General features: G+C 48.1%; 1 protein-coding gene across 10 annotated transcripts in view; it reads right to left on the bottom strand.

Annotated features, from left to right (window-relative positions):
• NSD1 (nuclear receptor binding SET domain protein 1) overlaps nucleotides 1-7,598 on the bottom strand; it is a 188,724-nt gene extending 181,126 nt beyond the window's left edge. For 2 of the 10 annotated variants that reach the window (XM_036886927.2, XM_057492295.1), the window contains exons 1-3: nucleotides 6,677-6,946; nucleotides 5,451-5,564; nucleotides 4,621-4,710 (exon numbers count right to left, since the gene is read on the bottom strand). In XM_036886927.2, coding sequence (XP_036742822.2) covers nucleotides 4,621-4,710; nucleotides 5,451-5,480 — 120 coding nt within the window. In that variant the 5' untranslated portion in view covers nucleotides 5,481-5,564; nucleotides 6,677-6,946. Of the gene's footprint in view, nucleotides 1-4,620; nucleotides 5,565-6,397; nucleotides 6,634-6,676; nucleotides 6,952-7,222; nucleotides 7,412-7,471 lie in introns of those variants that run through there. The other 8 variants (XM_036886928.2, XM_057492289.1, XM_036886929.2 and 5 more) reach the window with 8 other exon arrangements.
• Between the last annotated feature and the right edge of the window lie 5,589 nt (nucleotides 7,599-13,187).

Genomic DNA, 13,187 nt, shown 5'->3' with positions numbered 1-13,187 from the left:
GTGAAAGTGGATGAAACTGTAGAAAATGATGGAAAGAGGAAGAAAAGAGAGCAGTTCAAAATGACCATTTAAAGGCGTGGTGGCCAAATTGCTGCAACTCTAATAGGTAAGTATCAAAGTGTCACTTGTCAATTTGAAAGAACAGTTGCAGCATGGTAGAAGATACAGAAGCCAATCCACAGAGCTTTAAGGAAACGTAAACAAAGTAGACAACTCTTTCCAGGAATTCACCACTGCAGGGGTTACAGAATACAGGAAAATTCCTTTAGAACAGCAAGACATTATCCTGTTTTTTAAGTAGAAAAAATGATTCAGCGGAAAAGTAGAGACTTAAGACCCCAGAGGGAAAGAGGAAAAAGTAATGAATGAATCAAGGTCCTCCAGTGGGAAGGAAGGAGTCAGATGGAGGGCAGAACCTGAGAAGTATGGAGATAGGATCAATTTTCCTCTCAGAGGGGAAAGGAGGGAATGGAGAATTGCTTGATGATGATAAGAGGAAAGAACCCCCGAGGAAACATTTTTGTCCCAGGTACCAGTAAGACAAGCCTTGTACACATCATCTGCACTCATCTCTCTCCACCATTTCTCAAATCCAGGCAACCCCAAAAGGGCTGCCAATTACCCTCCTCTGAAATAACTTTTGGATTTACCCCTTTTCATTCTATACTCATTCAGCTCAAGTCTAAGTTTTAATTATCATTGCCAACAGATGCCTCCATGTTAACATTGCCTCTACTCTCTCCCAGCCAGTTTTCCAAACACAGATTTCATCATATCACTTAGCTAAAATCCCTTGCTGGCTCCCAGTTCCTATCACATCAGTAACAAATGCCACAATCTGGATTTCCAGGCCCTATTACCTGACTACACCCATCCTATCCAACCAATCCCCAATAAGTATCTTCTGAAAATACCGTTAATTTAATTCACCATATCCAAAGCACCCTTCTAAACCTAACCAAACCCAATGCAGCCAAGGCCAATCAAGTCCCACTTCTCTGAAGCCTTGACTGCTCTAGATTTCTTCATCTCTCCACTCAAGTTCCTGAGCCACTTAAACATCCATAGCACAAAACTTAGAACAGGGGGTGGTTTCTGAGTATTTCCTGAATCCCCAAGATTGTAGAGAAGAGGACATTGTTACAACAACAAATTATTTTTAAGCAGTAAAAATGTCTATTCAACATCCATCCCATGGAAAATACAGTATCTATCGCTACCTAATGAGGCACTAACTAGTATAACAGTGTAAATCAATTACAAGTTAAAACTGCAAACAAATTTGGCAAAAGATGCTGTTTCTTAACATCAATGTAAATAATAAAGAACCACCACTCCAATTACAGGCAAAGAAAAGATTATCTAGGTCAACCAGTAAACAAGTGACACTGACAAGGCTAACAAGACAGGAGCTTCAAAGAGTTATGATAAACATCAAAGATTTAAGAAATATTAGTGAATGACATAATGAAGGAAGGATAAAACAAGACTGGCAAATAGCAGTAATTCTTTAAGCTGAGTGAGAAGTACATGGGGATATCTATTATTATCTGTTCTTTGGTACATGCTTGAAGTGTTCCATGGTGGACATTTATAAAAAGAGAATCTTATTAAAATTGATTAAATCCTTAAATAGTTTTACAAAAACTTATCTTCCTCACCATCATGATGAGAAAGTCAAGAAAAATAAAGTATGTCATCTCCCTATTGTACAATTTTGCTCGACAAAATTTTTTTTAAATCTATTCGATTCTTGCATTATAACAAATAGTTGTCGTCATAACCAAAATTTTGGTTGAGGTTTAAAAACTTATTTTCTTAATCTTAATTTTACTTTTCAACATAAAATCTTTAATAAACCTTTTTCTCCCTATTATGAAATTTTAGTTCCCATTTTAAAGGGATTCATTTTCAGTGGTCTTCTTTAAAAAAAGAGAACCACCAATACAGTATGTACATCATACCCTCCTGGGGCTAACTACATATTAAGCATTTTGAGGATCCCCACATCCATGAATACTGCCATAGTGTAAATTCTCCTTGAAATATCTAAGCAAAAAAGAGTAGAAAACAAACTGCTGCAAGTCAACCTGCAAGTGAGAAAACCAGGAATTACCTAGGCAAGAATGTCCTTCAGAAGTCACTATTGAAAACCAAAAGTAATTAGATAATATCAAGGGTTTCAGTCTTATCTCCAATAATCTCAAGTGCCTTGAAGGATGACTTATGTCTTCTGTACCTTTTTTTTTTTTAACTAGGCTTTTCACAAGGCTATGAAGACCCAATCAGATAAAACAGACCAGAGCACTCAATAAACTGTAAAGTTATTGCCTGTTTAAACTTGGAGCTGTAGGGACCAACCTTCCTTCATGATTTTATCAAGCACCTACAATGTACAAAACTCTGTACACTGTATATGTACACTGGCAAGAATTAGAATCAACCCAAATAAGTATGAAAGCACCAGGTCAGAATTAATTACAATGACAATCATTTCACATCACTGTATGCAGAGAAAATAACTGAAGAGCACATGCAGGGAAACTGAAGAGGCTACTCATTTATGAGGAGGAAAACAGTCTGCTTACAGCTAGATATAAAAAACAACAGACAATATGATCTTAAATTACTTGTCTTTCTCTAACTCCACAAAGGGGGTTTATACCCTATTAACTACTCTTACTCAAGCCAAGGGAATCACATTCTATCACAGTATTACAGACAGAGTAAAAGACAACATTTGCTATAGATTTTCTAAATTTCCAGCTCTGAGCACATTACCGAGTAAGTGCTCTATACCAGCTGCATCAATGAATCAATTGTGACTAGTATGAATACATCAATAGTGTGAGGTTGCACAGAATATTTTTCATGATACTTTTCCCAACCTACACTGTTCAGCTAACCTTGCATTCTGAGATGACTTCACTTTAAGTTCTCAGTTGAAAATATCAAAAGCAAAAATCAAAGCAATAGATTTTTATCCACTATCTTGAATTAAGGCCTATTAGAACAAATTAAAGATACTTGCTTCTTCAAGCCCATAAAGTCTATGAGCAATTTAGATTTTCTGCCCAAAAAAAGCATTTCTACATTTACAAAGATTTGCTAACTCCCATTTTAGGTGCATAACATACTGTATATAGGATCCAATATTCCCAGTTGTTTTTATTAAAAACCAATATCCACTACATCAATTTGATGAGAACCAGATTTTTAATTCTAATTGTATTTGTATGCCACTAGAAACATCTATCTCCACCATCAGATCTGTTTGATGTAAATAAAAATGCAAAACTATATAGATGTAAGACATATTTCAATGTGAGCCCCCCCCCAAAAAAAGGATTTCTCTGAGCTGCCAATAGATTGCCGACACAACTGCCAATTGGTATCCACACTAAAAAACCTCTAGGACCATACAGACTCAAGATAAGTGCCAAATAATTTTTTAAAATATGCAACTGCTAAGAAACCAAGGAATACTAAAACATATTTAATATATGAACCAACAGAAACAAAAGCAACACACCCACAGTCTCTCTTTCTTAACTTTAAAGAACAGCAGGGCTATTAGTAGAGTGAATGTCTAATGCACTCAAAATTATCAACGAACACCATAAAATTTTTTTCTTTAAATCTTTACACAGTATTTCAGAGGCATTTTATTTGGTGGGGGGTCGGGGAATCCTCTCTGACATTACAGGTGACTCTGACATTATGGCTGGGCAGGAACAAAATCTGAATCAAATACTTAAAAGCTGAAGGGAACCTTTCATCAAGCAGTTTCAAATTTTAAAGATGATAAAACTGAGGCTAAGAGAATCAATGGGTCATTTAGCTAACTAGAGACAGCTAAGAAATTCTGCATAAAATCAAATAAAAAAACTTTGTCATTTACCACTAATAGCACACTAACTCAAGATTTTTTTCCATTTCTGCACATGTACACACATACCACACACATACATATATATATATATATATATATATATATATATATATGTACTTCAAAATTAAAAACGAGAAATGATTCAAGAGTCTACTCTGATAGAAGTAGCTGTCTAGAGCACAGGATGCTGTACCTTCAGCAGGAAAAAAACTAATTTAAATTTTAACTGATGTCCAAGAAAGCCATCTCATCTTGGGTACTCTCATTTTGTGCCTAAAATGCTCTTCAATCTAAAGCCAAGAGTCACCTCATCAACTCAAAAAAAAAAAAAAAAAAAGCCATGACTTAGCGGAGAACAGGACTCCAGGAAATTAATTGGTTCACATGTACTCGTGATACCAGCAAGCCAAAGCACACTGGAAAAAAAAAAAAAAAAAAGCTTAGCAAATGTATATATCTCCATCTTGAAAAATTCAATCTGAACTCAATCTAACACTCTTTAAAAGTTTTCTTAGCCAAGCTTCAATGGAGAGTTAATTGGGAAAATCTGAAAATAATCAAACTCATACAATAAATGAATCAAAATTTCCCTAAAAAGCCTGTCATTATCAATAGGCTTTCAGCTGTCAATTGATAAGCAGCTAAAAACCAACTAGTCAGGTTTCCCTTTAAGTTGCCTGTATATATACATTTATGTATATATTTAAGTTGTACCAAAAACTGCTTACAAATGGCAATTCCTGTGTAGTAGATGATGATGAAGTTCCAGGTAATTCTAGCATGTTTCCTAATGTACTGGTACTGGAATCTGGATCATCCTGAAAAGATAAATTTATTGAGTTTAATTGCTCTTCTATGGTAACGTTTGTATCTCCTAGTGAAAAAGGGGCTGGGAGAAGGGCTGCTTTTTCATTGCTGCCGTCCACTTCATTTCTTTGCTTATTTTTCTGTGTTTCAGTTTGAGGAGCTAATGGCAAGAATGGCGATTTGACTACACCGTGTCTACTCTCTGGTGTGCTGTCTTGTTCATTTCCCATGACCACGTCTACACCATTCTCTGATTTAGGCTCATAATTGCAGGTGGCATTGGTCTGAGTTTCCTCAAAGATCTCCTCTATACTCTCATCCTCTGTGACTGGCTGTTCTGGGTCCATTTCAGAATCTACATCTGCATCGTCCACACAAGTAAAATTCTCAAAGTGCAGAAAGCCATTCTTGACAGTCTTTGTTACTTTTACCTGGAGTTCAGGGGAGTTATTACAAGAGGGTTCCTGTTTCATAGCAAGTGCTGTTGGACCACCAGGACTCAAGGAAGTGCAAACAATTGGCGACTGAGCTCTTGAATCACTTTTTTCAGGGTCTTGAAAGGATTCTGATCCATCAGCAGACCCATTTAAATACTCTACATTGATCATGGAGGCCAAATCCTGTAGTCTCCGCAGTGGAATGTAACAAGATGGAGAATCTTGTCCATAAGCACTTTGGGATGTTCCACTGGCAGTCGATAACTGCATAGTACACCCAGTAAGTGGCTCAGAAAAATTGGATTGACCATTACCGAAAGGGCTGTCCTTGTCTTCAGGGGCATCTAAATTCACTGGATTGGAAAAGGGCAGCAGACAATTTCTTCTAGGTAGTTCGCAGATCTGATCCATCCTGGGCCAGCATCAACCTGGAATCCAAACACACAGCAATTAATCTGAGTTAGCAGGCCATTTGCCTCTTATCTTCAAAATGGCAGCCATTTCTCAAGGCCTAGTGGCCTCCACGCCTTTTTGCTACACTTTCATGGGTGGAAAAAGTTCCCCAGCTAGCGACGAAAAAATGGCCTCGGTGAGCCTCCCCAAACTCCACCTTCCCGGACAGGCAGATCTTGCCACATGGAAACAGCCCGTCCTTTTTTCCTGCACTGCAGACTGGTGGACAGTGGGGCTAAAGTAAAATTAAAATCAATCCGGCAATAGAAATTCCCAAATCTCCAACAGGAATCATCCTTCCCCTCCCCCGCTGGGGGTCGAGCGGCCGGATCTCACAGAGGGAGGGAGCGGTGGGATTCGAGGGGGGCTCCCGGACGCTGCACAAAAAGCCGCCCCCTTCCTGGCTCGCTCGGGCGCAGCGGTCACAATAGCCCTGCACCCTGCGCCCAGCCGGCGCGTTTGCAGCGGCCGTGCCCAGGCCGCAAGGTAGACGGGCCGAAACGGATGCAACCGCGAAGCTCGCCTTCCTGGCTGCAGGCCTGCTCGGTCCACGGCTGCTGGGCCCAGAGGCCGGGACGCGGCAGATGGAGAAACAGAGGCAGCCGGTGAAGCCGACTCTGGGCAGCAGCAGCTGCTACAGCTTGACAAACATGGCTGCTACCGACGCCGCTGCCGCCTGCCCGGGCCGCGCTCCTTCCCGCATTCGCGGCAGCACCTCTGGGCCCGGCCGATCGCACTCATCAATATTCAGCAGCAAGCAAAGTTTGCGGCGGGAGGGCAGCCGTCCCCGCGCCCACCAGCCAGCTACCTGAGGGGAGGCGGAGGCCGAGGTGCGCGCGGGAGGCCGGCAAGGCACGGGCCGCGCCGGGAGGAAGTTCGCGGCAGCAAGGCCGGCTAGGCCTGAGCCCGGCTAGTAGTGATGGAGGGGGAGGGGGCCCGCGGCTGCAATGCCGCCGGCCACCAACCCCGCGCCGCGCCCGGCCCTCCCCCGCGCCCCTCACCTCACGGCCACCACCATCTTCCCCGCCCGGCTGCCGCCTCCCTCCTCCTCGCGCCAGCCCGCCACACAGCCCAGCGCACTAGTTACCGTGCCCCGAGCCCCCTCCCGGGCCGGCTGGGGGGAGGGGGTGACCCTCATTACACTGGGGCGCGAGCGGAGCGGTGGGGAGAGAGCGGAGCCGCTCGCCGCACCCCCCTCCCCCCGCGTCTCTCTTCAAAGTAGAAGGCAGCCAGCGCGACCTGCCCCGGCCTATTCCGCCGCCGCCTCCTCCTCACACCCCCACCGCGCGCGCCCCCGCGGCGGCGCGTGCGACGGAGCGCCTCGCGCCGGCCCGCGTGCGGCTGGGTCCCCGAGTGCGCGCGCTCCCCTTCCCCCACCGCGCGCGCGCTCCCTCGCCTCACTCTTTGGGGTTCAAGGCGGGTGAAGTCAGGCTCGCGAACGCGCCGCCCAATCAGCGGAGCCGCCGCTGTCGCCCCCTCCCCTCCCTCTGCGCTCCCGCTCGCGGCCTGGGCCTACGGGCCGGCCAAGCTGGCCGGGCGGGGCCTGAGGCGAGCTCCCCAGAGGCCTCGCGCACCTCCCAAGAGAGTACGGGCCTGCGGGCGTCGTGGGTGGCACTCCGATCCCCTCACCTACCTCGGGGTGTTGCGCCGGCCGCGGGCTGCACACGGCTGCACCACCCTATCCGTCTCGGGCCCCAACCCCGGCGACACCTGGCCCGGCTGAGGCCTGTCCGACCGCCCCGCCAGCCCCGTTCGGGCCCGCGTCAGCCCCAGCCTCCATCTTAGGTTACAGCCCGGGCTCCCCATCCACTGGGCACCTGCCCTCAGCCCCGCTCGGCTCGGACCGAGGCCAAGGCAATCCCCCTCCTACCGCTGGTCTCACCTGGGGGCTTGGGCTGGGGTCTTCGAGGCCTCGGGCCCCGAGCAGGCTCAGCTGCAGGTGAACCCCCTGCCCGGCCGCACCCCAAACCCACACCACCACCACCACAGACCAAGCTGAGCAGGAAACAAAATGGAGGCAGCAGCTCGGGTCTGCTTCCCCGAGCCAAGCCTGTACAGCCCCAGGGCTCCCTCCTGCAGCAGGCCCGACGCCCGCGAGGCAAGGAGCTGGCTCGTCCCAGCCACCGCGGGCTGCCGCCCTAGAGCAGCGCAGACAGGCCGGGGATTCGGCCCTGCAGTCCCCACAGCCCTTCACCCACCACCTCTTCCCCTCCCCCTCCCCCCATTCCTCTTCCTCCCCCTGCCCAGCCGCACGGGGTGAACGGCGACCGGGAGCCGGGTCGGGTCGGGTTACCCGCCCGGGCACTGTCCGCCCGGCCGGGGCCTCGGCGTGGGGAATGAGACCAGACGACCCCCGCCCTCAGCCCACCCACCCCCCCGCACCCAAGCCGAGCGGCAACCTGACTGCGCGCCTGCACCTCGACCTGCCGCCGTGCGGCCCCCACCCAGTGAGGTCGAGTCCCCTGCCCGGGCACCGCCAGGACGAGGCTCCCTCACCACCCCCGGGCCCAGGGGTCTTCGCTGCCTCGGGCGGGGCGAGGGGAGCGCTGGGGGGAGGGGTCCACTAATCCCTGCACCGCCTCCCCCGCCTAGTCTGGGTCTGGGCCTGGCACGGGGACTCGGGCCGCGGGCGCAGGCGGGCGTCTTGTAGGTGTGTGCGCGCGGGGCAGGGAACGCGGGCTGGGGGCCCGGAGGGGACGCGCCTCGCACCACGGACACTGCAGTTCTCCGCACCCAGGCAGATGGCCCTCTCGTGCCACCGGCGCGGGCCGCCGGCTCCACAGAGCTCCCGGGGAAGCCCGCGCCTCGCCCCTGCGGGCCAGGCAGCGGGACCCCAGGGGAATTGCGCTGAAACTGCGCTGTGAGGGCGGACCGCCAGGCTCGCCCAGCCAAGCCTGCGGGCCTAACCCCCAGCCTGGAGCGCTCTGCTCCCAGGCACCTGAGATGTCGAGGCCTGCACCCAGCGTCCGGGAGCCCCGGAGCACCAGCCTAGCCCGGTTGTGGCGCATCCAATCATAAAACACTGCGCTAGGGCAGGTCGCAGAACACATGCCCAAACTGACCTCGTGAGTCTGGCCCCCCAGGCCCTTCCCCCAACCCGGTTCGACCCAGCCACACTCTAGTCTTGTTCCCTGCAAAAAGCTCACCTCGGGAACTAGCTGGTCCCTAGGGTGCTAAGCACATCCTCACTATCCACAGGAAACCAATACCTGCCGCCTTAAAAATTCTGCCTCCTCCAGAAAGCCTTCTGTGATTAAAACTCCATCTCAAAGTTAAGGGCACCGCCTTCGAGAGCCACGTGACTACCATTCCTCCCAGGGCTTAGTAAATGTGCATATTATTGCCTCAGTGAGTGTTTACTCTCCGAGATTCTGTTAACCCTGAGCCCACCTAGGAGAGAGACCATGTTTGCCATTGCAGGGTTCCCTAAACTCGATCCTGAAACTGTCCCCCGCAGGCCTGGAGTTCAGGATGCCCCTACGTTGCCTGCTCTCAAGGCCCACAGTCCTGACGTGGAGGCAAACAAACAGGTCCTTAGCTCACCTTAAGTGCAGGAATGCAGGCCCTGACAAGACAGCAGGCAAACTTTCTCAGAGAGAAGATGCCCCCTGGAACCAAAAAGATGAGGGGGGCCACTGTGACCCCAGGGAGCCTCCTTCTGTTGAAGAGAATGAGGTACCCTGAAGGTTCCCAGGTGCAAAGTCAGATCGGCAGTGTTCTGTGTGGTCTACACCCCAGAGTCCTACTCTACAGGAACAAGCCCTTTGTTCTGCTAAGGAGTCATACCTGCTAACCCCATCTGGGCAATTCAGTGGGGAAGCTCTGACTGGTCCCTTCTTCACACCTAATAATTTGCACCAATCATTTCTGGCTGACAATTACCCCCTGCCAATTGTGACAATTCATCAAGGTTCTTCTCAACCTGTTACTTTCCCAGGGACCACTCTGAACGCCTACTAGCTGCCACTCTACAGCCTTGAGTCAGTCACTTAACAGCCAGCCCCAAGCCTGTTTTCTCACTTGTGGCTTCCAGTGCACAGACCATCTGTGAGAATCCTCTAAGGTAAAGATAAGTGTTAGGGACCTGTACAGACTAAGTATTTGATAAATGCTGAAATGTAATTCATTGCTCCATCCAGCAACCATTTCCCGCATTCCAGTCAATATGCTGAGTGCTGGGGAAACAAAGGATGAGATGCCCCAAGGAAAAGACAGTTACATAAAGGTGCTAAAGTATGAAGAGGGTCTTGGGACAATACAATGGTTCCTCCCAGAGCTGACCTCTGGACATCACTGCACTTACTGGAAACCTTTCCAACCTCCCAGTCCCCCTTAGAAGACGAGTAAGGGTGAAAGAGGGACAGGCAGTTGGGGATGTACAGGTGACTGACTGGTCTCAGGGAGAAGACTGAAACCCCAGGAAAAAACTCTTGGACTTCCCTGAGGAGACCTCAGGGGGCCTTTCCTGCCTCTTAAGAGTAGAACTTAGCTACAGAGATCTCAACAACAGCAGTCCCCTTGAGCCTCCCCATCCAGTAGGCCCTGGCCAAGCACCACAAGTGTGCCAGCATATTCTCACAAGGACATTTAGTCCAAAGTAGGGGAAGAAAGAATAGGGCTCTTCCTTTCCTCTTCATCTCAGCTCAAGAACCTTTTCTGGGGCTGTGACTCCCATCCTTAAGACAGAGATTAGAATCAATAAATTCTTGCTGAATCTGTACTGGACACCATGCTGAGCACTTGAAGCACATTAGTTCTTTTGACCCTTTAGTCGCCCTATAAAGAACTAAGATCTAAAAGTTTAAGCTCTTCTGCAAAGTCTCAGAGCCTTAACTGTCACCTGGTATAACTGGCCTCACATCACTTGCTCTTAGCCAGCATACCTCCCAGATACCACCTGTAAGGGCCCAGTACAATGTCTTGCCCACAGATGCTCAGGAATTGGAGTGTCAGGTAAAGTGAGATTACCTTAGCCTCAGTCTTCTGATCTGTAAATTATGGTTACTGATAATTCTTACCCTGCCGAGATAGATACCTGTCAAGACCTTTGACCAGTATACAATGACTCCTTTTTTTCTTAGAATTGCCCCCCCCTTTCATTCACTAATTCAACAAATATTTACTGAGCTCCTCCTCACAGCCTTGTGGGGAAGACAGATAAGTACTAACACGGTAGAGAGCTGAGTACTGAGAGAAGATGGAGGCGCTGGAGGAGCTGGGGAGGCTTCAGGGGCAGTGAGGGAAGGCCTCCCATAGAAGTGACATCTGGGTAGAGTCCTGAAGAATATGCAGGAATAGCCAGGAAAAGAGGCGACAAGGTAGAGTTTTCAATGGAAGAGTCCAGAGAAACACAGGCCTTGGAACAACTTACTGCAGCTAAGTGTGCTCAGAGGTATAGAGTCCTGCCTATGCAGGGCCTTCTTGGTCAAGTTAAAGAATTTAGGTGTTATCTTGAGGGCAGTAGGGAGCCATGGAAAGTTAAGGAACAGGTTACGGATCACATCTGTGCAGTAGGAAGTTCACTCTGCCAACAGTGTCCAGAAGAAATCGATACTTCCTCTAGAAACACAACCATGACCAGGGTTTTGCCTCTGCAATATGTTAGGACTATCTTGTTCCAATAATAGTTGTGGCTTCTCTTCTGTGCTCTGTACTTTCCAAGACACCCTCTCATCTAATCCTGAGATTAAATGAGTAGTATTGTTATCCCCATCTTCCAGAGAGAAAGCATGCCTTAACTCAGAGCCAAACTCCCAACCCTAACTCCCAGCTCAGGCTCTTCATCCCCAGTGGAGAGAAGCAGCATCTGCTTTCCAACTAAACAGCCAAGTTTTGGGAGCAGAAGGGAGGCCTTTAGTAATTACCAAATCACCAAATGCTGCTGGTGAACACCACAACCATCCCTTCGGAGGGGTCCAGCAATTATTTCCTTTCTCTCCCCACCCAGCAATTTACCAGAAGAGGATCAGGTTTTCACTTAAGATCAAGGAAGACTTAGCCATATCCAAAGCCATACCAGCCCTCCATCAGCTTCCTTCCTACCCAAATACCAGGCTTCTGTCTGCTAACCTGACAGTGTAGCCCCAGTCCCAAGGACTCAAGTATCTACCTTCAAGTGTTCTTTCACATTTTTTTCTCTTGAAAGCCCTGTGTGTGTTGGCTTTTGCCCTTACTACTTTTCCAGCTGTCCAGTGTATTCACCATGCCAGCATAGGCCACATTCCATCCTGTGCTCATTTTGTTTTCTCTGCCTTTTTTTCCTGTCAGGCAAACTCCTACTCATCCTTCAGGGCCCAGTTTAGAAGACTCCTCCTGAAAGTCTTCCCTGATCCTACCCTGACAGGCGGTCATCTTTCCCTGAAAGAGCCCCTATAGTAAGTATTAGCTTCCAAATCTGGTCCCAGCCATTCGGTGAACCTCTTACCACAAGGCTTATGTCCCTCCCCCCATCTCCAAGCTTGTGTCTCCATCAGACAGAATAATTGTGGTTTGAATTATACACCAAATGGGTTGTACAAAACTTAAACTCTCCATTAAAGGATTCAGGGATGCTTGGGGAACACACAGGCCTCTGTGCCAGACAATGCTTTCAGAAAGTATAAAAGAATCTGTAGGATCTGAAGTCAGATAGATGTGGATTCTGATAGCAGCTAGCTGCTTACCAGGCCAAGTGCCTCTCCCTCCCTGAGCCACACAAAAGGGATGGTTATGCAGATTAATATGTGACTGTAGACAGGGCCAGGCACCAGGCCCTCCACACAGCAACTGCTCCCTGGGTACCTCCTTCAGGGTGCCACCAGGCTCCTCAAACCAACATGTCAGTCTTCCTCCCATACCCCATATCTGCTTCTTCTCTCGGTGTATGATATTGTTCACAGATTTAAAAAAAAAATACATGCACAGATATTGTTCAATGTACTCTTGGCCCCCACCAAGCATTTCTGAACATATTGATTCCAAGGGGGGGAGGAGGAAGTGGAAGAATGCTGGGCTCTGGGGGACAGCTGTCAGGGAAAGGGGGTGGTTACAGTGTGTAGCCAGGAGAGATGTTGTACCTTCTGCCTGTATGAGGGTTACAGTTTATATTCACCCACTCATGTCTCCTTGTAATGATTAGATAGTACCCTATTTTACAGATGAAAACAGAGGCTGAGAAAGAAGTGGCTTGTGAAAGATCCCACTGTGGAAAGTGGTAGAATGGTACAGAGTTTATACCTAATAGTTGCTCGATAAATACTAAAAGAAGGATCAGATAAGATAAAGGCAGAGATGAGACTTTGGGGTAGGGGCCAGTGAAATACATGGTCTTCCAGATTTTTTATTAAGTACCCCTTTAAAGAATTTCAAGACAATATTTATATGACCCACTCACATTTGAAAGTTGGCATCTAATTTTGTTCTTTTAAGTCATATATTACAAATAATATAATTCTTGGTGTTCTGTCTGTGCACGTTAAATACATCTTAATCAAAACCTTGGGGCTGTAGTTTCAGCTCTATTGATTTATAGAAAACATTCCCCCTGTGTCTAAAATGGCAAAGCCAGGCCCTATCATCAAATTCCTCAGCCAACTGACTGACAGAAAAGATCTGACTCC

Source organism: Manis pentadactyla, chromosome 2, assembly GCF_030020395.1.
Source record: "Manis pentadactyla isolate mManPen7 chromosome 2, mManPen7.hap1, whole genome shotgun sequence".
Taxonomy (NCBI): Eukaryota; Metazoa; Chordata; class Mammalia; order Pholidota; family Manidae; genus Manis; species Manis pentadactyla.
Note: the sequence above shows the minus strand (reverse complement) of the source record. Positions and strands in the feature narration are given on the sequence as shown.